Source organism: Kryptolebias marmoratus, linkage group LG23, assembly GCF_001649575.2.
Source record: "Kryptolebias marmoratus isolate JLee-2015 linkage group LG23, ASM164957v2, whole genome shotgun sequence".
In the NCBI taxonomy this organism is placed as follows: domain Eukaryota; kingdom Metazoa; phylum Chordata; class Actinopteri; order Cyprinodontiformes; family Rivulidae; genus Kryptolebias; species Kryptolebias marmoratus.
Window position 1 is genome coordinate 7,034,802 of NC_051452.1, and position 22,982 is coordinate 7,057,783.

The window sequence follows — 22,982 nt, forward strand, 5'->3', positions numbered from 1 at the left end:
CTGCACGGCATGCTTCTGATTTTACAGAACCATCTTGCGTCGTTTTAAAATAAATCCTGCAGGTCTGTTTCCATCAGCCTTCCCGGAAAAGCTTGGAGCTTTTAGCAACAGTGACCTCAGTTTTATTGTGAAACCATGAAGACAGGAAGATTTCACTCGTTCTTCACTACCAGAGTTCAACAAACTACTTGAAGCCTAAACTGACAAAACAAGCAGTGTTTTTACAAACTCTGAGTGACTAATGTGCTGTGTTACATGATGTCATGCATCATCACTTTAGAGGAACTCCTGCTGTTTCTGCAGCGGGTTTTTCAGGAACATCGTGTTCATTTGTTCCTGCAGCAGCACCGGTCTTATTGTCCGATAGAAGGGGCACACAACAATCAACACTGACAGCTGAGAAATAACCTCCCAAAATCTGCTCCTCAAAGGACAATAGAGGATGTTAAGACAAATCAAAACGGATTTAATCTGAGAAACATGCAAGTTAATCGAAAGGTAGCTGACAGGAATTATGGGGATCACTCTCAGCTATTACTACCCAAGTTTTAGCTCAAAATCTGACTCAAACTCATCTGTAGAGCACAGGAGCTCTTCACTGACAGAAAACGCGTCCAGCTCTAAAACCCACACCAATGATGAATAATAATTATTGAAAAACTGGTCCAGATCTGCACATCTTCATTTCAAAAGTATGCTCCAGGTGAAATAAATCATAAACGTCGGGGCGGCTGCCAAGGCGGGCACACAGCGATCCGAGGGGTTTGATGTGAGCGGAACAAAATCTATGTGCAAGGGCTAGAAGATGGTTTTAAAGTCACGCGTACAAAAACGGGCCATGATTTTCAAAACCTGAATGGGACAAACACAGCCACGTGGCTCGCTGGTCCCCAACACTCAATTCACAGAGTCTGCAGCTGAAATTCTGCCTATTTTCACACAATTTCCCATCACTAATTAGTCTGACAGTCGCAGCTCGGTGAGATGCCGCCTTAAGATGAATTAGCTTTGGCAGTCGTCTTGGATCGGGACGACTCTAAAGTTAATCAGGAGTTGAGGCTCCAGCAGCTCTTAGTTTCTGCACTGTTACTGTTAGTTGTCAATTTAATTTGCATTGCTTGCTGCCAAAGGCAAAGATAATGTTTTTGCCCGTTTATATGTGTGTTAGTAACATATCTCGTAAATCACTGAACAGATTATAATGAAACTCCCAGAAAGCAATCATTAGATGTACATCTACCTACTTAATTCAAGATCTTCACCACAGCTCAGCAATCTCTGCAAGCTCAAAAAAAATCTATAACTCTGTCAACTTCACAGATATTAAGCTAAAATTTGGTGGGGATGATCGCCAAGACATACTCTGAGCACTAACTGATTGTTGGCGATCTGTGTTTAGACCTTTGCCATTAATGACTGAAGTCAACCCTGTTAGTGAAATATCTCATGCACCACAGAATGGATTTTAATGAAACTTTCAGGAAGTAATTATTGGACATACATCTACAAATTAGCTTTAGGACTCAGCTCGATGAAAGATGGCAACCACAGCCAACTGACCTTAGTAGAAAAATGGCTATACTCAGACAATTTTAAAAGACATTGAGCTAAAATCTGCTGTAGCTTAGCACTGTCCCCAACACATACACTAAATGCAACATTTTTGCTTAAAACTTTGACATTAAAGGTTGGAGTGAATCTTGTTTGTCTGTTAGTAAAATATTTCATGAACCACTGGAAGGATTTCAGTCAAACCAGCACAAAAATGGCTCTAACTCAGTCAGCTTTACGGATACTGAGCTCATATTTGGTGTGGTAATAGCTGAGAGTCATCCTCAACCTATACTCTAAGCGCTAACCGATCATACCACATGTCACAATATTGCACGAGATTGTGCGTAACGTTCTTTTTGAGGTTTAACCAAAATGGCTTCAACTCTGATGATCTTAGTCTAAAGCTCAGGCATGGAAGGCGGAGGGCGATATGCATCCCATCGGGAACTGTTAGCCTTTCAGTTTTGTCACTAAGGTCTGACTCTGTTTGAGGGATTGGATCATGCGCACAATAAGTCACGCAAGCCAACGTTGCGTCACTTTTTAAAGCCCGAAACAAAACATTTAGTTTCTGTAAATCTGCTGGAATTATCCGCGAGACTAAACAGTCCCTGAAACAAACCGGACCGTAGCATCAGCAAACCTAAACATGCTAAATGTAAAGAGGCCTCTTAGCTTCGGGTGGTTTGAGTCCACATTTCACTTCAGATCTCATCGTGTCCAACGGCACTGATCTCCATTACAAATCCTCATCCAAGACTTTCTCATTAACTTTGGGAGCTGCTTGTTTTTTCGACCTCCTCAGCTCAATAAGTGACCTAATTTGACAGAAGGAATTGCTGTAACTCGAAGCCCTCTTCCCCTCCTGCCCTGCCTCCGGAGCAGTGACAGCCCAGGCAGATATTTCACACGTTGCAGACGTCAAGAAATACCTTCCCCTCTTCCTCAGCTCAACAGACTCTTCCTCATATGAGCGAGCACACCCCCTTCTTGTGAGCTGCTGCAACGCAAAGCCCCATATAAGGGCATGTTGATGATGTAATGGTCCACGGGCAGGGAGCACATCCCTTATTGTTTGGTCTGAGTGCAGGAATGCCCACATTACAGCTACTCAGAGGCTGAGAGGGAGGAAGAGTTCAGGGTCGGGTGTTGGACGGGAACATAATCGGCTTATAGCGGGAAAGCCAGGAAAGCTACAGGTACGCTTTAAAATTTAGACTTGCAGACAGGCAGCTGTTCACTCCAACATCATTTTATAGCATATTCTTGTGGATTTTATCACAGCATGATGTATATTTTTTAAATTTTTCGGGCTGTAAAGTTACATCGTTTCACGTAGTTCTTGTTAGAGATGCAAAAAAATGAACCTGTACTTAAATCTGAGCATCTGAGAAATGTGTATAAAAGGTTTGGACTTCATATTTAGTTAAATTTGCCATGCTAATTTCTAAAAAGTGTGCAATAATTACCAGTAACTGGTCAAAGACGACTACTGAAGCTGTCCTGACAGTCAGAGCTGAAAATTTTAACTGTTTTAGATGATTTTTAGTTTAAATATCTTTAAATTTAGGGTTTGTAAATCCAGTAAAGTTTATTTATCATTTATAAGTACAGACCTTTTAAATTTAATGTTCAGGGGTTTTGCAGATTGACCTAATTACAGAAATAGCAGCAACTTAGTTAACATAAGTTTTTTGTTTAAAAGCAGTAAATTCTAAAGGACACCATTCACATGTCAGATGATTTAAGTCTTTCTAACTTAAACTGGCTATAAAAATCAGCAGATTGTCTCCACCATTTAGACATAAATTTAAGTTTAATGTTTGGGTTTTTTCCAGCACCTTGCAGCTTAAATAAATACAATACTTTTATGTAAAAATGGAGCATGTTACCTTTAAATGTGCATGAATTTTTTCCACTTTTTGGTCAAATAAAAGCAGATAATTTTGTGCTATAGTAATTTACAAAAAGATATTCAGTATGTGCATTTTAACATTTGAAAATATTAAGCATTTAAACACTTCACTAAATCAAAACCCCCAGGCATTTAGGGATTTCAATCTCAAAGGGGAATGCTAACTGCATTTTAATAATTGGAATTTTTAGGGAATTTGTAAAACAGAACAGAAGGATTATAACAAGAAAGAAAGGGATAGTTTCTAGTTTCAGGTACAAATTTTTGCATTTTGGGGAAATTAAATCCTTTATTTTGTTTGTATAAAAGAACAGTTTTCACGTTTTTGTTTGTTTTCTTCTGGTAAAACACCAGGCATTATCCGTTCACTCCAAACCAGGAAGTTAATATTTATCAGAGCTACATATTTCACACAGTTTGATTGCACTCTGGGGGCAGATCACTTTGCGAGCGCGGACTTCACACGCAGCCTTTGCACGGCATTAATCAGCCCTCTCCAGCTCTGGCGGCACGGCCTCGGTTAAGTCTGTACATACGTGACCTCATCACTTCGCGGTGAGGAAACGGCGCAGCGGCCCTGACATATGGAACGCGTAGCGCAGATTTAAGCATCGCTTCAGCCACAGTTTCCAGCCTCGGATGTCACTTAGAGAGAGAGGAGAGCCTGCTGCTGAGACTGCATCCAACTGGATCCCTCTGCTCCATTTTTCAACAAAAAAAATGGTATTTATTGCATGTTAGCTTACGCTGGCGGGTAAAGTAAACTATATACTTGCAACAACGCCAAAAACAACTGAAACAATCCACTTCAGCTCACTGACCCACCAAATCACTCCGTGCAAACTGTTTTTCCATGACACATTTAAGACCTGCATCCGTTTCAGGGAGAAATGAGTCAAAGAGGCTGCAGAGTGGGTGGTAAAAGTTATTGTAATGAAGATAGTCATCAGGCGACTGTATATTCATCACCCACTGCTGGAAGGAGAAGGTGGACAAGGTTTTTGCTCTGCGTGAGTGAGTGTACGGGTTGCAAAATACCTAAAGATCCACAGGTTTTAATGAAACTTTTAACAAATAATCACTAGATGGACACCTCAACTCAAACTTTTGGAACTAATCCAGTCAGAATAACCTTAGAAAACACAAAAATGGCTATTAATCAGTAAATTTTTCAAATAATAAGCTAAAATTTGGTGTGAATATAGCTGAGAGTCATCCCTGACACATACTATGAGTTCTACTTTATTGTCCAAGATCTTTGCCTTAAACTCCAGCAATAACTGTTGGAGTCAATCCTGTTTGTTAGCAAAATATCTCATAAAACAATGGATAGATTTTAATTAATGAAACTTTCAGAAGGCAGTCGCTGGATGGACGTTTACAGCTGTTAAACTTTTGGAGTCAGTCCAATTCAAGACCAAGCTTGGTCCACACATGAATGGCTTTATTTTGTCAATTTTACAGAAATTAAGCTAAAATGTGATGTGGTAGTAGCTGGGAGTCATTTACAACACATACGCTGAGCATCACTTTGCATAATGCTACTTTGAAAGTTTGACCAAAACAGCAACATAAGCCGTCTCAATCTACATGCAGCCCTTTAAACTTCTGTAATGATTGCTTTTAACATGCAGGGAAATCTGCATAGATGTGCACAGATGCTTTAAAGATCAGCTGTAATATTTAAATATCTCTAAGCTACAAGGTTCATCACATTTGAGCAAGTAGTGCGAACGAGCTCAGATGGCCAAAGACATTCATCTGTGTCAGAGTCCACGAAGAGAAAAATAATCTGAAGCAAAACATCCTCGTTACTATAAACCGGGGCTCAAAGTGCAATAAAGTCTAAAGTATGAAGATCCTGCTCTGGACAGAAACAGTTCTGAAAAACAAGAAGTTTCCACTCCTGCTCGGGAACAAAGTGCGTTTCTCTTTCTATTTTGGCCGATGACATCATTTCCAAAACAGCAGGGACCGAGATAAGAGATTGAGTAAACAGTGATTTCAGACAACAGGGGAGTTTGCAACAGAGATATGCGTCTGTTTGTCAAGCTTTGCTTAGCAACCCAATGTTTCTGCACACATTCCACTGAAAAAAACAGAAGCAATTTTTCTGAATCGGCATGTTTCTGGATAAGGCGGTCATCACGAGCACTTCAGGGTTTATTATCTAACACCACATTTAACAGCCGGAATAAAAAGATAAACTAAACCAATGAAGTTGTGATAAAAAGCAGCTGAAAAACTGGAAAAATCATACACTTTAAAAGGTTTTTGTTTTCCTTCTTTTTTAAAACATTGGGTTTTTATAAATTAATGTTTTAAAAAAAGCATTTTCTGTAATAAATCTAAATTAGTAATAAAAATTACAAATGCACTGATTACAGTTTTTTCCTTTAAGAGTTACAACTGAAAGCAAACTAAATCTTTTGTCCATTTAGTTTATGGCTTATTTAATAATTAGTTTCACAATAAATGCTTTCATATTTGCTCCAAAATGGCACCAGGTTATAAAAATGCTACAGATTACAAAATAAATGTGTTTGCATAATTAAAACCCAACTGAAAGCAAATACAATATACTGTAGATCAGATCAGTAGATCAGAGTGCCTTAAACTTTGTATGGTTTTTTCACAGCTCAAAATATAAAACGGCACCAAATAAATACAGTTAAATTTTCTGTTCAAAGTGTATGCTTGGCATATAACCTGGGAGAATCACCTGAAAAACATCTCGACTTTTGTTGATTTAAATCTTATAAGAAACACACAGAATCAAACTGAAGGCAGCTGAGCTCAGAGAAGATATAGATCCAAACATATAAGGCAGGACTTGATTTTACTTTTAAACTTTTTGCAAATCCGTGCATAAAAAAATTAAAGCCCCACAGTCTGAGTGCACAGACTCTGGTTCCAAAAACACAACATGGCAGCTCCCATACAAGGAGATCTCTGCTTCAGTTCCCAACAATGGAAGGAGGAGCTAACAATCCTCATCTTACCCATGTATATCCGTAAGGGTTGCACATTCAGCGGTATGGATGCACGCAGAAGCCAAACTGCTCTCAGATTCTGCCCTTCCTGTTTACAAAGCGCCAACCAAGCAGCACGCAACAAGTTGCTAAATTCCCTCGTGCTGCGGCGTCACTTCTGTCGAGAGACGCAGCTCGTGAGCCGAAGGACGGAGGGTATAAATCATCGCTCTAATAGCAACACGTGGATCTAGTTCTTGAGTCCCTAATGGCAGATAATAAAAAGAGAAATGACACTGCAGTGCTCAGAAGTGACCCGCCCTGCTGCACAGCACTAACATCATGTTTCACAACCACACAGTGTGATTAGTGATCCCTCAGAGTTTGTATTTCTGCAGAAACTCTGTGGGACTGTACAGTCTTTGTTAGTGCGGGGAATTCCTCTAAACGTATAAAAAAAAAAGCAGAGTAATGGTGGTTTTAGTAAAGAGGAAGGCTGGTAGTAGAGGAACCCCTTCATTAGAGGATTGTTCCATTCCAGTGGGCCATCTGTGTGGAAAAACCTGGCAATAGCCTCCCGACGGGGACGCAGGCAGACGCCCTGACCCGGGTTACTCACAGCATCAGGTGGCACACATTATCCAGAAATATGAGCTTCAACCAGCCACCGAAATAAATGTTACTAAGGTTGGACTCTTGTTTTAATCAATCTGACACAGATTCTGTGAAACATAATGACAGCGTTTTACAGCTTTCCGTTTTTTAAGTGCTCTAAATGGGCGGAGAAACGTTTATTTCCTGGACTCATTTTAAACTTCTTGAGAATTCCTCTTATTTACATTTTGACCTAATCTCAAGCAGTCTTTGTTTTTCTTCTTATCAGTCATTCACAGGAACAGTAGTCACTCTGATAAATAGTTTGTGATTATACACTGGTTAGAAACCTACTCTTTTTTTCATTTTAACTCAGGATTTGTGGCGAGATGATCAGCATTTGGTCGTCTGTCAGGCTTCTCTTTTTTTTTTTGCTCCACCAGAGAATCTCATGCTACGCCCTGGAAACTTTCTAAAAACTCAGTTTGTTGCACTTTACAGCCATAACTCAGGTTTCTAATCCATGTGATATTTAGCTGGCAACAAGAGGAAAAATACAACCACGGGTATTTCAGACTAAAACCCCAACGTTCTGCTTCTTTATGAAGTGTTAAATTTTCCGTGACATAAAAACTTTAGTCCTTCTTAGCAATGTGGAGAAAATAACAGTGTTTATGATGTGTCGATGCTTAGAGGAGTGGGTCCTACGGGGAATCACAGAGTGGGGAATGTGGAGTTTCTTGTATTTTTTATTATAGGCCAATAAAGAAGACTGGGGGTTTTTCTATAATGTGTATATTGATTGCTTGGGAATTAGGAGGAACTAAGCTGAATATAAACTTAAAAAGGATTTAACTAAAGAAATCTGTATGCATGTTTGTCTGTACCAAAAGCAAATTATTTACACATTTAATGTAACTTTCATCTACATCATATCAACTTTTAGAGACAACCTAGGTCAAGATGGCCGCCACAGCCAAAACAAAAATGGTTACACCTTAGTGGATTTTACAGATAGAGGTAAAATTTGGGGTGGTTGTAGGTGAGTCATTTCCAACACGTACTAGAGGCTCTAAGAGACCATTTCACAAAGTCAGAGATTCCTTATAATGTTATTTTCAAGGTTTGACTTAAACAGTTTTAAAGCCATAATTTAAAAAAAAACATAAGATGATCTTAGTTGGAAACTTTGGCATGAAAGGCAGTGTGTGATGTGCATTTCTTCAAAGGATGCTGTTTTAACATGCAAACACATCATTCTGAAGTAAGTTGCTTAAAAGATGATTTTTTGCTTCTTTGTTTTTGCAGGTTAAAGCTGCTAATAGAGCAAGAAAAGGCCTACCAAGAACGAAAAGAGGAAGAATCCAATAAAACGATCTCAAGTCTGAAGGAAGAGCTGACCAAACTCAAGTCTTTTGCGTTGATGGTTGTGGACGAACAGCAGCGGCTCACTGAACAGCTGAACCAGAAAACAGCAAAGGTCCAAGATCTGAGCGCCAGTTTGTCACAAGCTCAGGAGGAACTGAGCTCGGCTAATGCTTGCCTGCAGGAGGACGAACAAAAAGTCTGTCGCTTGGAGGCGGAGCTGCGTGACCAAGCCAGTCGGTACCATCAAGAACAGGAGGCCATGACTGCCAAGCTAACCAGCGAGGATAGTCAGAACCGGCAGCTGCGCCAGAAGCTGTCCGCCCTCAGCCGGCAGCTGGACGAGCTGGAGGAGAGCAACAAGACGCTGCGCAGAGCCGAGGACGAGCTGCAGGAGCTCAGGGACAAAATAAGTCGAGGCGAGTGTGGAAACTCCGGCCTCATGTCAGAGCTCGAGGAGCTGCGGAAGCGGGTGCTCGAGATGGAGGGGAAGGACGAGGAGTTGATCCGGATGGAGGACCACTGCAGAGACCTCCACAAGAAACTGGAGAAGGAGACCAAGCAGAGCCGATGCCTGAAAGCCGAAGTGGATCAACTGAATCACAGAATTACAGAATTAGAAAAACTGGAGGATGCGTTCAGCAGGAGCAAACAGGAATGCATCTCGCTCAAAAGCAACTTGGAGAGAGAAAGAACCATGTCAAAGGTTCTGAGCAGTGAGCTGGAGGAGCTGAAGGAAAGAGTCAAAGAACTGGAGGCTGCTGAGAGCCAACTGGGAAAGACCGAGCAGACGCATAAGGAAGATCTGACCAAGTTAAAGACTCTGACTGTCATGCTGGTGGATGAGAGGAAAGCGATGGCAGAGAAGCTGAAGCAAATGGAGAACAAGGTCCAGAACAGCACCGGCAAACTTCAGGCGGAACAGGACAAAGTCACATCTGTCACAGAGAAGCTAATAGAGGAGAGCAAGAGAGCACTGAGATCGAAAGCAGAGCTGGAAGAGAAAATGTGCAGCGCAACGAAGGAGAGGGACGACTTGAAGGCCAAGTTAAGCGAGGAGGAGGAGAAGAGCAACGAGTTGGAGTCGAAACTGAACATGATGAAGAAACGGCTGCAATCGCTTGAGACAGTTGAGAGAGAATACCTGAGAAACAAAACCAAAGAGGAGCACATCAAAACTCCGCTTGTTAATCGCTTCCAGCAAGAGGACAACAAAGTCAAAGATCTGACCCAGGAAGTGGAACGCCTCAGGCGCAAATTAAAGGACATGAAAGTGGTAGAGGGCGATCTGTTAAAAACCCAGGATTTTGAATCTCTGGAGAAAAGATTCAACAACGAACAAGAGAAAGCCAAAGCCCTGATGGAGGAACTGGAAATATCAAGAAAAGAGCTTTCAAAGTACCAGCTGGCTGAGAAAAAGGAGTGCAACCAAGAGCACATTCTTTATAAACGCCTCAAGGAGGAGGAAGCCAAGTCGAGCCACTTGAGCAGAGAAGTGGCAGCTCTCAAAGAGAAGATTCATGAATACATGGGAACAGAGGAGTCGATCTGCCGCATGAAGACCGACCACTCAACGCTGCAAAGAAAACTCACGCAGCAGGAGGTCAGAAACAAAGAGCTGGCCAGAGAAATGGAGACACTCACTCGGGAGCTTGAGAGATACAGGCGCTTCAGCAAAAGTCTTCGCCCTGGCATGAATGGACGGCGCTTTTCAGACCTGCATGTGTCCACCAAGGAGGTTCAGACCGAACCGCTTGACCTCATGTCTCCCAGCGGGAAGACAGCGGTGCCCCTGGAGCGAGCGGTGGTGAACGGGAAGCTGTACGATGAAAGCGATCCAGAAGACAACACAAATTACAGCAATGAGCTACAGCTCACCAAATGCAGCCCTTCCCTCATTAATAACGTCAACAACCTAAACAACCTGAGACGAGTGAGAAGCCCATTCCTCAAAAGCAAAGACGGCCCTCTTCATCAGGTGAACGGCAAAATGCAACCACGGCACAACAGCAACCACATCCAGTCAGGAGACGTCGTGTTGACACACCATCCTGGGCAGCCTTTACATATTAAGGTGACTCCGGACCATGGACACAACACGGCAACACTAGAGATCACCAGTCCGACCACAGAAAACCCCCAATCGTTCACCAGCACCGCCGTCATACCCACCAGCGGAGGTCCGCCCAAGCAGAGAATCACCATCATCCAGAATGCGTCCATATCCCCGAACGCAAAATCCATTTCTCCAACAGCTAAACCCAAGTGCTCCCCCATGTCAGATGAGCCATGTTCACTGGATCGGGCCCTGTCACCGTTCACTATGACTACATACTCCAGAGCGATGACCCCAGATTCATGTGGTTCTGTAACACCAGACCGAGCCCTGTCGCCCATACAGATTGTTTCCGTAACAACAGGTGCCCCTGAACGCTCCCTTTCCTCGGAGCCAGTGGAGGTCGTCGGCGGGCACGCCATCTTCCGCGTGAGCCCGGAGCGGCAGAACAGCTGGCAGATCCAGAGGTCCAACAGCTCAGGTCCCAACGTCATCACGACGGAGGACAACAAAATCCACATCCACTTAGGAAGCCCGTTCATTCAGAGCATCAGCACCCCGCCTCAGACGCCGAGTCCGTGCCACGTGCCCGGACTCCAGGAGCAAAGGACTCCGGTTGTTCCCGCTGTTAAAGGCAGCAGCAAAATCACAAGTAGCATCACGATTAAGCCCACCTCCACCCCCGTCCAAAGGCCATCACAGATTACAGTAAGTAACGACTGACCTCGTAGTCCCAGATCCCTCCATCCCATCCTCAGTTCTGACTTCTGCGACCCTAAGTTCTAACCTCGAGACATGTTTAACTTCATTTATGTGCTTAAAGGCTGTATCTCACTGGGCTGTGACTGCTGGAGACGAGCTGGCGACACAAAATCGCAAGAAAAGGCAAATTTTCTGTTGCAGTCATGCAGTTTTTGAAAATCATGGCCTGTTGTTATGTGTGTAGCTGGCAAACCTTATTTTATGGTCCACCTCTGCCCTCATCGTACCTGCCTCGGATCGTTTTGTACACTCACCTCCACATTTATCATCAAATTAATCTTAGACCAGCGGTGTCCAAACCTTTTGACACGCAAGCCTAAACTGTCAGGTCAAAAGGACTCGTGAGCCACAAAAGTTCGATTTTTGGATTATGAAATGTATATACATATTTTAAACTCAAAAACAAGTAGCACATTATTATATTTAGTTAAAGGATAAAAGTATACTAATTTTGGTCTAAAAGGATCTCTAACTGTCGTAGATCCAAAACTAAAAAGATTACTATATTTAGCCAAAGGTTTGTGCTCCTTTTTCACCATGAAAGAAATAAAAACATGTAAAATTGGATGAGTGCTGCTGGAGTGCACTTTAGCAATAAGGATAAGCGGATTTGGACCAGTTTTTAAATAATTATACATCATTTTTAGTCCTAGATGGAGAAGAGCTCATGTGCAGGTGTTTAAAGTGCAGCTCTGGTGTTCTTCCGACAAAGTTTGAGGCGTCCAAGTTCTTTTTGAACGAAACTGAAGCGACGGAGCTGCGAAACAGAGAACTGCAGCAAACCAGTCGCAGCCCAGTGAGGGAACACCTTTAACAGTTTGCTTGGTGCTGTGTGATAAAATATTTAAAAACTGCCTGCAAGATTTAAAAAAAAATATATATATAATGTCTTAATCTGCCCAGGTTTGAACTCATGTGCACTTACTGTAGTCAGATTCTTCACACTGATGTATCCTGACAGTTTCATCCATTCAACAACCACATTATGATTGTTTGATTTTCTGAGAATTAAAGTGTGCAAAAAAAAAAAAAAAAAAGTTTTAGTTTGTCATCCATGCTTGTCGATTTCATTTACTTAATAAATCCAGCATGTTTTAAACAAGTTGAAGATTGAACTTTTAATGCATGTTACGTAACCGTGTTTGTTCGTATTTCAAACATTTCTGTGAAACCTTTGTTCTCGTACCTTCACACACAAATGAACCCTGCAGGTTTCTCCACATGTGTTCGCTTGCTTGACTTAAAATCATAGGCTGATGTCAGAGTTTCTTCCTCCATCCAGAGAAACCCAGACAATAAAAAGCAGGGGGATGTTAACTTGGAGCTCTCTGAAACGACTTCATGGAAACTCAGTTTGAAACCTTTAAGCGTTTGAACGATGAACCATGAAGCTGCCGTTGCTGCTGGAGGCAAATCCTTTCCTTTTTTTAAAAAAAAATCTGAGATCTGTGTGGATCTACACACGTTCCTGAAACTGTATTAAAATCTTGTGAAAAAACTGCAAACTGTGAGGTGTGCTGCAGGAAAACATACAGTCCGAGCACTGAAACGAGTCGATACGTGACCAGGAGCTTTAGATTTAAAGAAACCATAAAACTCAACCCTGTCTGTTAGCAAAATATCTCATGAACCAATGGATGGATCTTCATTTTCCTCTCCCTGGATGTACATCTACAGCTGATAAACTCCTGGAGCTAACCGATACTAGTCAACACAAAAAATGTCTCTAACTCAGTCAGTTTTACAGACATGGAGCTGAAATTTGGAGTGGGAGTAGCTGACAGTCATCCTCAACACATATTCAAGCACTAACACATGTTGTGAGACCTCATCACAGGAAATCATGCAAAACATTTACAAGGTTTGACCAAAACGGCGACAACTTGTCCTTTCTAAGGCTATTAAAGTCTAAAACTCATGAAAGGTGGCGGGTGATATGCATTCCTGCAAGGAATCCTAGGCTTTTAATTTTAATCATTAGTTCTTCATGCTTTCTGAAGACAAACTTGGGGAAAAAAACTTTCAAACTTCGGCTTCTTTTTGGAAATCGTCTCAACGAGCTTCACTAAAACCATCTGTTTGATTTCTCTTTTCCCCCCACAAACCCTGTCCTGCGAAATGAGTCATCTGCACGACCGACTCAAGTTCTTCCATGTATACGCATTCCTCCAACCGGGGTTTATGTTCTCACAGTGGAAATGTTACAAACGTGTGATTCATTTAAATTAAGAAACATTAAAGTAAAAGACTCGATGAGAGAAATGAAATAATGTGGGAGGGAAGCGGCGAGGATGTGGGGATGATTTCATCTGCGGCCGCCCGCTGATTAATCCATGAACAAATGCATGTTGGATGAAAGTAATACCGCCTTAAAAGGACTTCGACATTTTTTAAAAATACTGAAGTGTTAATATAGCCCCCTTTATTTTATTTTTTTATATAAAAGGTAGACAGACTGATCATTTGTCCAGTTAAATAAGCTAAAGTCTGCACTTCCTTCAACAGGGCTGCCGTTCTTTTCACTACAACACCAGCAGAAAAGATCAAAAACATTAACTTTTAAACATTTATTGCATTTATTAGGAACAGACAATTTGTCTTTCAGGGGTTTAAATGTTCCAACTACTGAGGAAATCTCACAGTCTGACAGAAAACACAAGTTGGGAACTGCAGATTAAATAACAGATTTGTGTCGAGCCCCAGAGCTAAATCACAAACAGTACATGTTTTATTCCCTCCGCCAGAGGCACAGGGTGATGATGGTTTTGCCTGTGTGTGTGTGTGTGTGTGTGTTCGCTGGTCTGTCACAAAATATCTCCTGAAGCAGAGAACAGACTTTAACGAAACTCTCAGAGAGTAATCATTTTTGGGTGTAAATCTAAAAACAGACCGACTCCTGGAATCGCCTCCCTCAGTTCAAGATGGTCGCCACAGCTAAACAAAGCGGCTATAACTCAGTCACATTTACAGACGCTGGGGTAAAAATTGCTGTGGTAGTAACTGAGACCGATCCACAACACATATCCTGAGCTCAAACTGGCCACGCCAGATCTGTTTGACTCTCAGGAAGAAACCAACCTGTGCAAATCTATGATTAAATTTTAGAGTCGTCAACCATCACAGCCAGAGAAATGGCATTAACTCTGGTAGTTTTACAGATACTGAGCTCAGTTTTAATGTGGCAGTAACTGAGCACACATCTCACGAGATCCTGCAATATTGCATGAGATCGCTCATAATGCCATTATCAAGGTTTGACCGGAATGACGATAAATTTGCTGTTTCTCAGCACAAGATTTAGCTTAAAACTGACATAAAAGGTGGCAAAGTCGGCCTTTAATTTATTTAGTATTTCTTTTCTAATTTTGTTGTATTGTGTCTGAGTGTAGAATTGTAAAAACTAACAAATCAGCTGTCCTGACTTGTAAAATCAACAACAACTTCTAAAATTGGAGCTGGAATTGGCCACTTAAAAGTCCTAATTGGTCGACCTCCAGAATAAAGTTAGTAAATCTATGTGTGTATGTTTAAGAAAATCAATATTTGGCATCAAGTGGAACAAATCCTTTCTCTAAGTTTCTTTTTGACGTCTGTAAAACTAAACACTTTCTGACAAAAGTTGCTTTTATTGTGGTGGGAAGAGCTGCACTCACTCACACGGCAGTCAGCATGACAGTGAAGAAATGATTAAATGAAGCATTAAACTGCATGAGTGAGAAAAGACGCAGCTGTGGAAACCAGATCCAGAAGTGTCTGGTGTGATGAAATGATGTGTGGGGGGGGGGGCTAAACAAGATGCTATTCATTAGAGGAGGACTTGATGAACCAGCAGCAGCTGGGACGGCCGTCTGAGACCCCAACTGCCCCCTGACTCACTTCAGACTTGTTTGATTCATAAACTGAGCTCATCTGGCTCGGTGGAGGGAGACGAATGCGTGCCAGACTGATTAAAAAGAGGATGATGCGACTTTCTGGAAGGTTGAAGCCCAGACGGATGAGAAACTGTAATCACACCAGTTTTATTAAAAACATCCTGAGATCATTTTAAACAATCAGCTACTGATGAGACGCCGCAGCAGGCGGGGAGCTCAACACGAGATGTGGAGATGCTCACCTTGACCATCAGGCTCCGTAAAAACTTTAAATTAAACGCCCAGCATTCGTTGATGGATTGCATATCGCCCCTTCATGCCAGAGTTTCAGCTCATCTCATGGGAAACGATGGAGTTGGAGCTGTTTGGGTCAAACCTGGAAAGTTATCAGAGTTTCTCAGCTGCTACCACCACAAAGTTTAAATCAATATCTGTAAAACTGACGAAATTACAGCCAGTTTTGTTTTGGCTGAGGTCAGTTGGATGTGGCGGCCATCTTGAATCAGGGTTAGCTCCAAAAGTAACTCAGTTGTAGACGTGCATCCAGTTGTTTCCTGAAAGTCGTTTATGTTTATGAGATGTTTTGCTAACAGAAGGACAGAGTTGACTTTAATTATTGGCAACATTGTTTCAAGCAAAGATGCTGCTGAATCTGTTACATGAGACGGTAGTGTGAGTGTCGGCTACTACCACACCGAACCTTGCTGTGAGAAGCCTCCCTACCGCTGCAAGGCGAGCACCAAAACAAAGCTCGTGTTTGGTTTCTACGGCAACAGCCGGGCCGGCGATGCAGAGCAGAGGAAGCTCTCCTGCTGCACCGCTGATATCCGACAGAACAAAGCTGCTCCGGGAACAATCAACACGACACGGAGCCTGCTCCAACTTTCTGGCCCATTAGCTCCTCATATGAATATTTAAGGATATAAATATATAAAATTTACCGGAGAAGTTTGGTGATTCTGTAAAGTGACAGAGGAGTTTCAGCGGGCAGCTTGGGAACGTGTCCAGCTGGGTGATGAAACCGGTGGAAATACTGAGACGTTTCAGTTTCGCTCTGACCACATCGATGACACGTTCTGTCAAACAGAATAAAACCTCAAAATTCTATAAAAAATAAATTAAAAAAAGAGGAGGACGACATCCTGAGTATCTCAAATCCTGCAGGATTATTAACTCGGGCGGCTTGGAACGGTTCGCAAAGCACCAAAACCTTTTGTTGAACTGAGCAGGGAGGAAAAGGAAGAAACTGCAACAAGGCGATCAAGGAGGAAACTTGTTTGGTGCCGATTATGGTCCAGCAGGAAATGACTGGGAGCTTTAAATGCAGGAGCAGAAACACTTTTATATAAATCAGTGCATCCTTCTTATAAATTAAGGGTCTAGCATTCCGTGAAGGAATGCATATCACCCACCAGCTTTCATGCCAGAGATCATCTCAGGAAGAGTAAAAGGTTGAAAATGAAAACAACACGATGAGACGTCTCGCTCACAGGACTCTCAGCTACAACCACATCAAGTTTTACCTCAATATCTGCAAAACCGTCTGAGCTAGTCATTTTTGTGTTGGCTGTGGCAGCCATCTTGAATCGAGTTGACTCTGAAAGTCATTCAGTTGTAGCCGTACATCCAATGAAATTTTACTGAGAAGCTCAATAATATGATATGATATTTTGCTAACAGAAAAACAGTGTTGACGGCCACGGTTAATGCAGAATTCGAGGCATGTGGTGGGAATGACTCTCAGCTACTACTACAGCAACTTTCAGCTCAATATCTGTAAAACTGACTGAGCTACAGCGATATCTGTGTTGGCTGTGGCAGCCATCTTTAATTGGATTAGCTCCAAATGTTAATCAGCTGTAGAGGCGCATCGAATGATTACTGCCTGAAAGTTTCATTGAAATCTACTCAGTGGTTCAGGAGATATTTTGCTAACAGACACAGAAGCGATTCAGCGTTTAACACGGCGTACCTCAGCGTGTCGGGCGGCAGAAAAACAGCCAAACACGGGTTCCTAAGCAACGTTCTGCGCTCGGTTAGAGGAAGAACCGGGGCCTTTCAGTAAACGGTTTGTTTTTGTTCAGCTCAGGAGGTGAATCAGTTCAAACACTGAATCTGCAGCTTAAGGCAGAGCGGCTCATCTGTCCTTACTGTTAGCAAAATATCACATGAACCACAGAACAGATTTGAATGAAACTTCCAGGAAACAATTATCAGATGTGCATCTACAACTCATTAATTTTTGGCGTGAACCATATTCAAGATGGCCGCCACAGCCAACTGACCTCAGAAAACACAAAAACAGCTGAAACTCGGTCCGTTTTACAGATGCTGTGGTGAAATTTGGAGTGATAGTAACTGAGCATCGTCAACAACACATACTCTGAGCAGCTATAAAACTTTCGCATTAACTGTTGGAGTCAACCCTGTTTGTCTGTTAGCAAAATATCTCATGAACCCCTCGACAGATTTGAATGAAACTCTCAGAAAGTAACCACTGGATGTACTTTTATAAGTGATTAACTTTTGAAGTCAACTTGATTTAAGATGGTTGTAAGAGCTAATCCACCTTAGTAAAGTGGCTCTAACTCAGCCAGTTTTACGGATATTGAGCTAAAATTTGGTGTGGTAGTAGCTGAGAGTCATTCATAACAGACTCCAAGATATAACACGTCATGCGAAATCAAGGAAGATATCACGAGATTGTAAATAATATTTTTTTTCAAGGTTCAAGCAAAATGGCTGTAACTCCTTCATTTTTCATCATAATATGATTCTGCAGAGAGCAGGTGATGTGCACTCCCTAAAGGAATGCTGGGCCTTAAATTATTTCTTTAATTGAGCTCAAGAGGTGAATAATTTTAAACAAAAACACTCATTCTGCGATAGGACACAGTATGGTGAATAAGTTATTTGCTTTTTAGGAATTTCATGTGTTAGAAAAGCACAAACAAGTAAACTGAATGTCATATTTCCTGCACACATGGGCAACACTGGATTCATTTGTATTATTTGAGTAAAATGAGGAAAAAATCACAAGAAATGTCATTTAATATTCATAAAAGATGGTTTGTCTCCATCTAGTGGTCATTCTCAGTACTGCACTATCTTAAAACTGCATCTGGTCAGCCTTTTGTGCACCTAGCCCCACCCTTTTTGCTGTGTCACCACTAATCTCATAAAACTTTTTGTTTTTAAATCGATCTCCCTCCTGCAGATCCCTCTCGAAGCATTCCGACGCCCAGGACCGACCAGGATCCCCAAACCGAAGGGTTTCAGCTCCCCGAAGGGCACCAACGGCGCAGCAGCAAACCCGGGACTGCAGGGTAAAAGTTCGCCGCTGCAGACTCAAGTGACCGCAGGGAGGGAGCCGGCTTCGTCTCACAACAACAACAACCCCAATCTGATGAACCGGAGACTGTGACGTCATCTTCCTCTTTAACTCAATAATAAACACATTTGCTTCTGTGCTTTGAATAAAAACTGTCTGTTACCCAGATGTTCATCCATGGTGCTCTGAAGGCTGCGAGCCGCAGCTGTCTGTTGCATTTAGCTCAGTGTGCACACGCTTTAGGAAAACAAATTAAACGTTGAATTAGTCCTCTGCTGTGACAGATTTGTGTCCTCGATCAGACGGAAACGTTAGAACGATCCGAGTGTTAAACGGCTGTTGTTGAATAAAGTTTAATGTATATTTGTACCGTGAGTGATCGGATCTGTTGGGAGGCGTGACGATTCTTCGTACGGGACACACAAACTGTGGCAATAATGTACAGGACTGAAGAACGCAGCTCCTTCGTAGTGATTCGCTCTGAAAATGTGACTTTTGTGGTATTTTTTGATTCCAATAAAGACTTTTTCTACTTTGACTTAGAGAAATGTTTCTTATTTTGATTGAAAATAATAGTGGAAGACCAAAACCAGAATTAAAAGCTGTGAATTACTGAGAAAAACTGCAGGAATATTACAGGAAATTACATCTATGCTCACTATTAATTTGGATTTTGATCAAATTTAGATCCAATCAAAGTTTGATAATTATTCCCTGAGGAACTAAAATGAGCTCAGTAAACGATAATCACTCAAACTGCTCATTTAATTCACTTTACTTCTGCTTTACTCATCAAAAAACTTCAGTTTTCAAACTCAGACAGCCTTTGAAAACATAAGCATCATTAGGAACATTTGCATAAATAATGGATCTTTGAAAGGCGACATTTTAAATTAGAAAAGTTCAGAAGAAGTTTTTAAAGGTGGCACAAAATTCCAACATAAGTTTGCAATAATCTAAGAAAAAATGATGAAATTTTGAGGTCTAAGAAGTGTAAAAGATAAGTTTAAGCAGCTTCCAGTGGCTCGTTGTGGCTCACACCTGCCTGTCACTCCAACGTATGGAGTGGCAGACAGAAACATACTGAAAAGTAAGCCTCAAACAAACGATCAGAGCTCAAAAACCCTCGAACGTCGAGCAGCAGACTCTGATGGTCACTGTGTTTTATGAAGAAGACAGGACAAGTTAAAAAAAAAAGCTTTCACTTCAGTTTCATCAAAATTAAACTGCGATTGTTAAAAACAAGTAAAGATCTGTCGGGTCAAGTCCAACTTTCTTTCCGGAAACTTTCTGCTGTGACCTGTTTCTCTCGTGTCGATCCCTTCGTTTAACATCGTTTTTTTTTTATACGACAAACGCTACCAAAAGTCACAGCACGCTGTTCCAGATCGAGGTTTAAAACTCTTTTTTAAAAACTGATTTAAAACTTCTGCAAACAAATATATTTTACATGAATGTAATCAGGAAAGAACTCCATTTGGTGTTTTAAAAATTAAATGTTTATGTTTAAAAAAGTCTAGAGGAGTCGGGAAACACTAAATTTTAAGACCCTGAAAGTTATTAAACGGAGCCAACAATAAAAACGTGAGGCTTGTCTGTGTTTTTGTTGTGTTGCTCAAACCTCTGATCCTGCCGGCTCGTCTGCCCACCGTCACTGATGTCCTCTGAGGGAGGAGCTTATAGCCGAGCGCAGCTCAGACAGGAAGTCCTCTCTGTCGTCGCCTCTGTCTGCGGCACAGACCCAGGAACGGGACGGGCCCTCCAGGACGAACGCGTGGCTCACATCTGCAGCGAGGAGCACAGCGCAGAGGTTCAAAGCGATTGTTGCGAGGAAGCTGTGTTCTGGAGAGGGTAAAAAACTCACAGCGCGTGTGCGTTATCTCTCTGACGCTCAGGCTGCTGAGCGCCACAGACGCTAGGAAGGTGTGCGTGCTCCGGCTGGACACGGAGAACGGAGTGTGGCGCACGGTTCTCCGAGTCAGCACCAAGGCGTCGTTAAACAGGAAGAGGCCAACGTCGGACACCTGCTCAAAGGTCCTGAACGGGCATAAATACAAAAAAACCACAGTAAATATGAGCTTTTAAAGTTTTAAAACAAAACATAACATCTGATCCTAACTGATGATATTATTAAAAGAGCATATGAGAGGAATTTTCAGATTATGCAGAGATATTCTCAGTTAACTTCCACCACAGCAGGTGAAAAGGTGATAAAAGGGCTGATAAAGTTTTCACAAAACTCTCAGAAGGTAATCTCCGGAAAAACATCTACAATGGATTAATTTTTGCAGTCAATCCAATTCAAGATGGCTGCCACAGCTAGTTGATTTTTATAATTTTACAGATACTAGCTGAGGCTGATTCCTAACCCACTTCCTGATTTCGTGAACGCCATTTTCAAGGTTTTGACCATAACTCTGTCGTTTCTCAACATGAGATGATCTGAGTGTGAAACTCCAGCATAAAAGGCGGCGGGCGATATGCATTCCTTGAAGGAATGCCGGGCCCTTAATGACCTTAGGGAGTCAGGAATCTGGTCGTCTGGGCTCCTGAGCAGCACCGCCTCCTGAGTTTTGATCAGCCGCCTGTTTCCCTCTTTGAGGCTCTGCACCCGAACACAACAGAAAACACACTCAGCGATTCTGGAATTACGTTTGTTTTTATCTGATTTTGTGCAAATAAGAAGCGAATAAACCAATCAGAGGGCCGTTTTCTCACCGGACAGCCTTGTATCATTTGCTGCGTTTCCTCTAACAGCCTGTCTGCCTCTGAGTTACGCTTCAGCTGAAACAGAAAAAACAAACATTGTTGCAGAAAACACCCCCAGATTCAGTCCAAGCTGAGACAGATGCCAGCTGTGTGTGTGTGTGTGTTTCACCGTCTGCATGAACTGCCTGAACCGCAGCACGGTGCTGAGGGCTGTGCAGAGGTGTGTGTGGTCGGGGTGATCAGGGGACGTGTTTGAAGACAGAGCTTGAAGAAGGGTCACGTATTCCTGCATCCTCCACACCGGACACAGCAGCAGCTCCTGCAGGCTGCTTACACACAACAACACACAACAACACAACAACAACACACTCAGAGCGGGACTGAGCCTTTGCCAAACATGACTCCAAACAAAAACTCATTTCTTGGACTACTTTGTGGCTCCTATCTGTGATATCATCAGTATCAAATATTAAAGTGATCGCTCAGACTTTAGCAAGTGTGGTTCTGTGGAAAGGTTATGAATAGTTGACATCTTACCTGTTGTAGATAGCTATTTGAATGACCTCAGTTTGGAGAAATCGAGTTTAATTCTGATGAAAAAGACGAGCACCTCAGCTGGGATTATTTATACATTACCTGGTTGATCTAACAGGAATATGATTTTACAGCAGGAAGTGCTACAGTTAGCTGCTGCTGCTGATCTAGTCCCGCAGAGTTCCATGGAAAGAACCATCTATCCATTTGGATCCGGGATCTCGTTCTTTAGGTCACGATCCACACCTCGAGACCGCGTTAAGGGTGAGCCGATGTGACGTTTTGGAGATCCGAGTCGTTTAAAGACAACAGCGATCTGCTCAGACTAGTCTTTAGCTCATCAAACTGGTCAGAATTGAACCATTTCTTCAAACTATGGCCATTCAAAGAGCCATTTACAACAGGTAAGATATTAGTGGTAATATTTGAACTATCCCTTGGATCAGTGGTTCGTGTGTTGATGATGATGATGATGATGATGACTGTGTATGGGAGCTCTTACCTCAGCATGTGTGTTGACAGAGTTCTGTCTGCTCTTTTCAGAAAAGCCCGAAACGCTGGCTTCGCCTCCCTGCACTGAAGCACCCGATTGTTAGCAGAGATCAGGCGATGACAAATGAAACCGTGGTGGTGCCGTTCTTAAAACTTTACACGTACAAGTTTAGACAGAAACATTTCATTTGTGATGCAAAAAATAGGAATTCCTGTTTGTTTCACGCTGCTAATATTCTGACAGATTCTTGGAAACAATCAGATTTAATCAGTGAAATGTCATCACATGGGTTTGACAAAAAACCTAAATGTGCAGCAGTTATAAAACAAATATTTACTGATAAATAAAGTTGTTCTTAAACATTTCTGTATTTCTGTGAATGCTGAGGGATCCAGGATACTTTTAGCTATTTCAGCCATCCAGGAATCAAAACATTCGGCTTGTTCAGGACATCAAAGGGATGTGTTTTTGTTTTTGCACATTTATAATTTTTGAAAATTTAAACTTTATTAACATTTTTTCCTCTCAGAAATAGTCAGATTTCTTCAAATTCCTTATGAACTTGGAAACTCATCAGCATATTTCATTTTTTGTTTATGCTAACTTTTAGCTGCTATTCTAATAGTTTTAGCTTTCAGCTACTCTTTTGCTAATTTAGGTTTTTTGCAATTATTTCGCTTAAGCCTCCCTGGTAAGGTCTATTCGGGGGTTCTGGAGAGGAGGGTCCGTCGGATTGTCGAACCTCGGATTCAGGAAGAGCAGTGTGGTTTTCGTCCTGGCCGTGGAACACTGGACCAGCTCTATACTCTTAGCAGGGTCCTTGAG

General features: G+C 42.0%; 2 protein-coding genes across 3 annotated transcripts in view; one reads left to right on the plus strand and one right to left on the minus strand.

Moving 5' to 3' along the window:
* The window catches only part of filip1l (filamin A interacting protein 1-like), a 70,337-nt gene extending 51,378 nt beyond the window's left edge, over positions 1–18,959 (plus strand). The window contains exons 1-3 of one of the 2 annotated variants that reach the window (XM_017426932.3): positions 2,605–2,753; positions 8,344–11,164; positions 18,308–18,959. In XM_017426932.3, coding sequence (XP_017282421.1) covers positions 8,459–11,164; positions 18,308–18,514 — 2,913 coding nt within the window. In that variant the 5' untranslated portion in view covers positions 2,605–2,753; positions 8,344–8,458 and the 3' untranslated portion in view covers positions 18,515–18,959. Of the gene's footprint in view, positions 1–2,604; positions 2,754–8,343; positions 11,165–18,307 lie in introns of those variants that run through there. The other variant, XM_017426931.3, reaches the window with a different exon arrangement.
* LOC112450864 (epithelial cell-transforming sequence 2 oncogene-like) overlaps positions 1–22,982 on the minus strand; it is a 90,740-nt gene that overhangs the window by 55,531 nt on the left and 12,227 nt on the right. Inside the window, exons 16-21 of the mRNA XM_037973787.1 lie at positions 22,167–22,240; positions 21,300–21,456; positions 21,140–21,205; positions 20,938–21,026; positions 20,286–20,458; positions 20,043–20,206 (exon numbers count right to left, since the gene is read on the minus strand). Coding sequence (XP_037829715.1) covers positions 20,073–20,206; positions 20,286–20,458; positions 20,938–21,026; positions 21,140–21,205; positions 21,300–21,456; positions 22,167–22,240 — 693 coding nt within the window. The 3' untranslated portion in view covers positions 20,043–20,072. The remainder of the gene's footprint in view (positions 1–20,042; positions 20,207–20,285; positions 20,459–20,937; positions 21,027–21,139; positions 21,206–21,299; positions 21,457–22,166; positions 22,241–22,982) is intronic.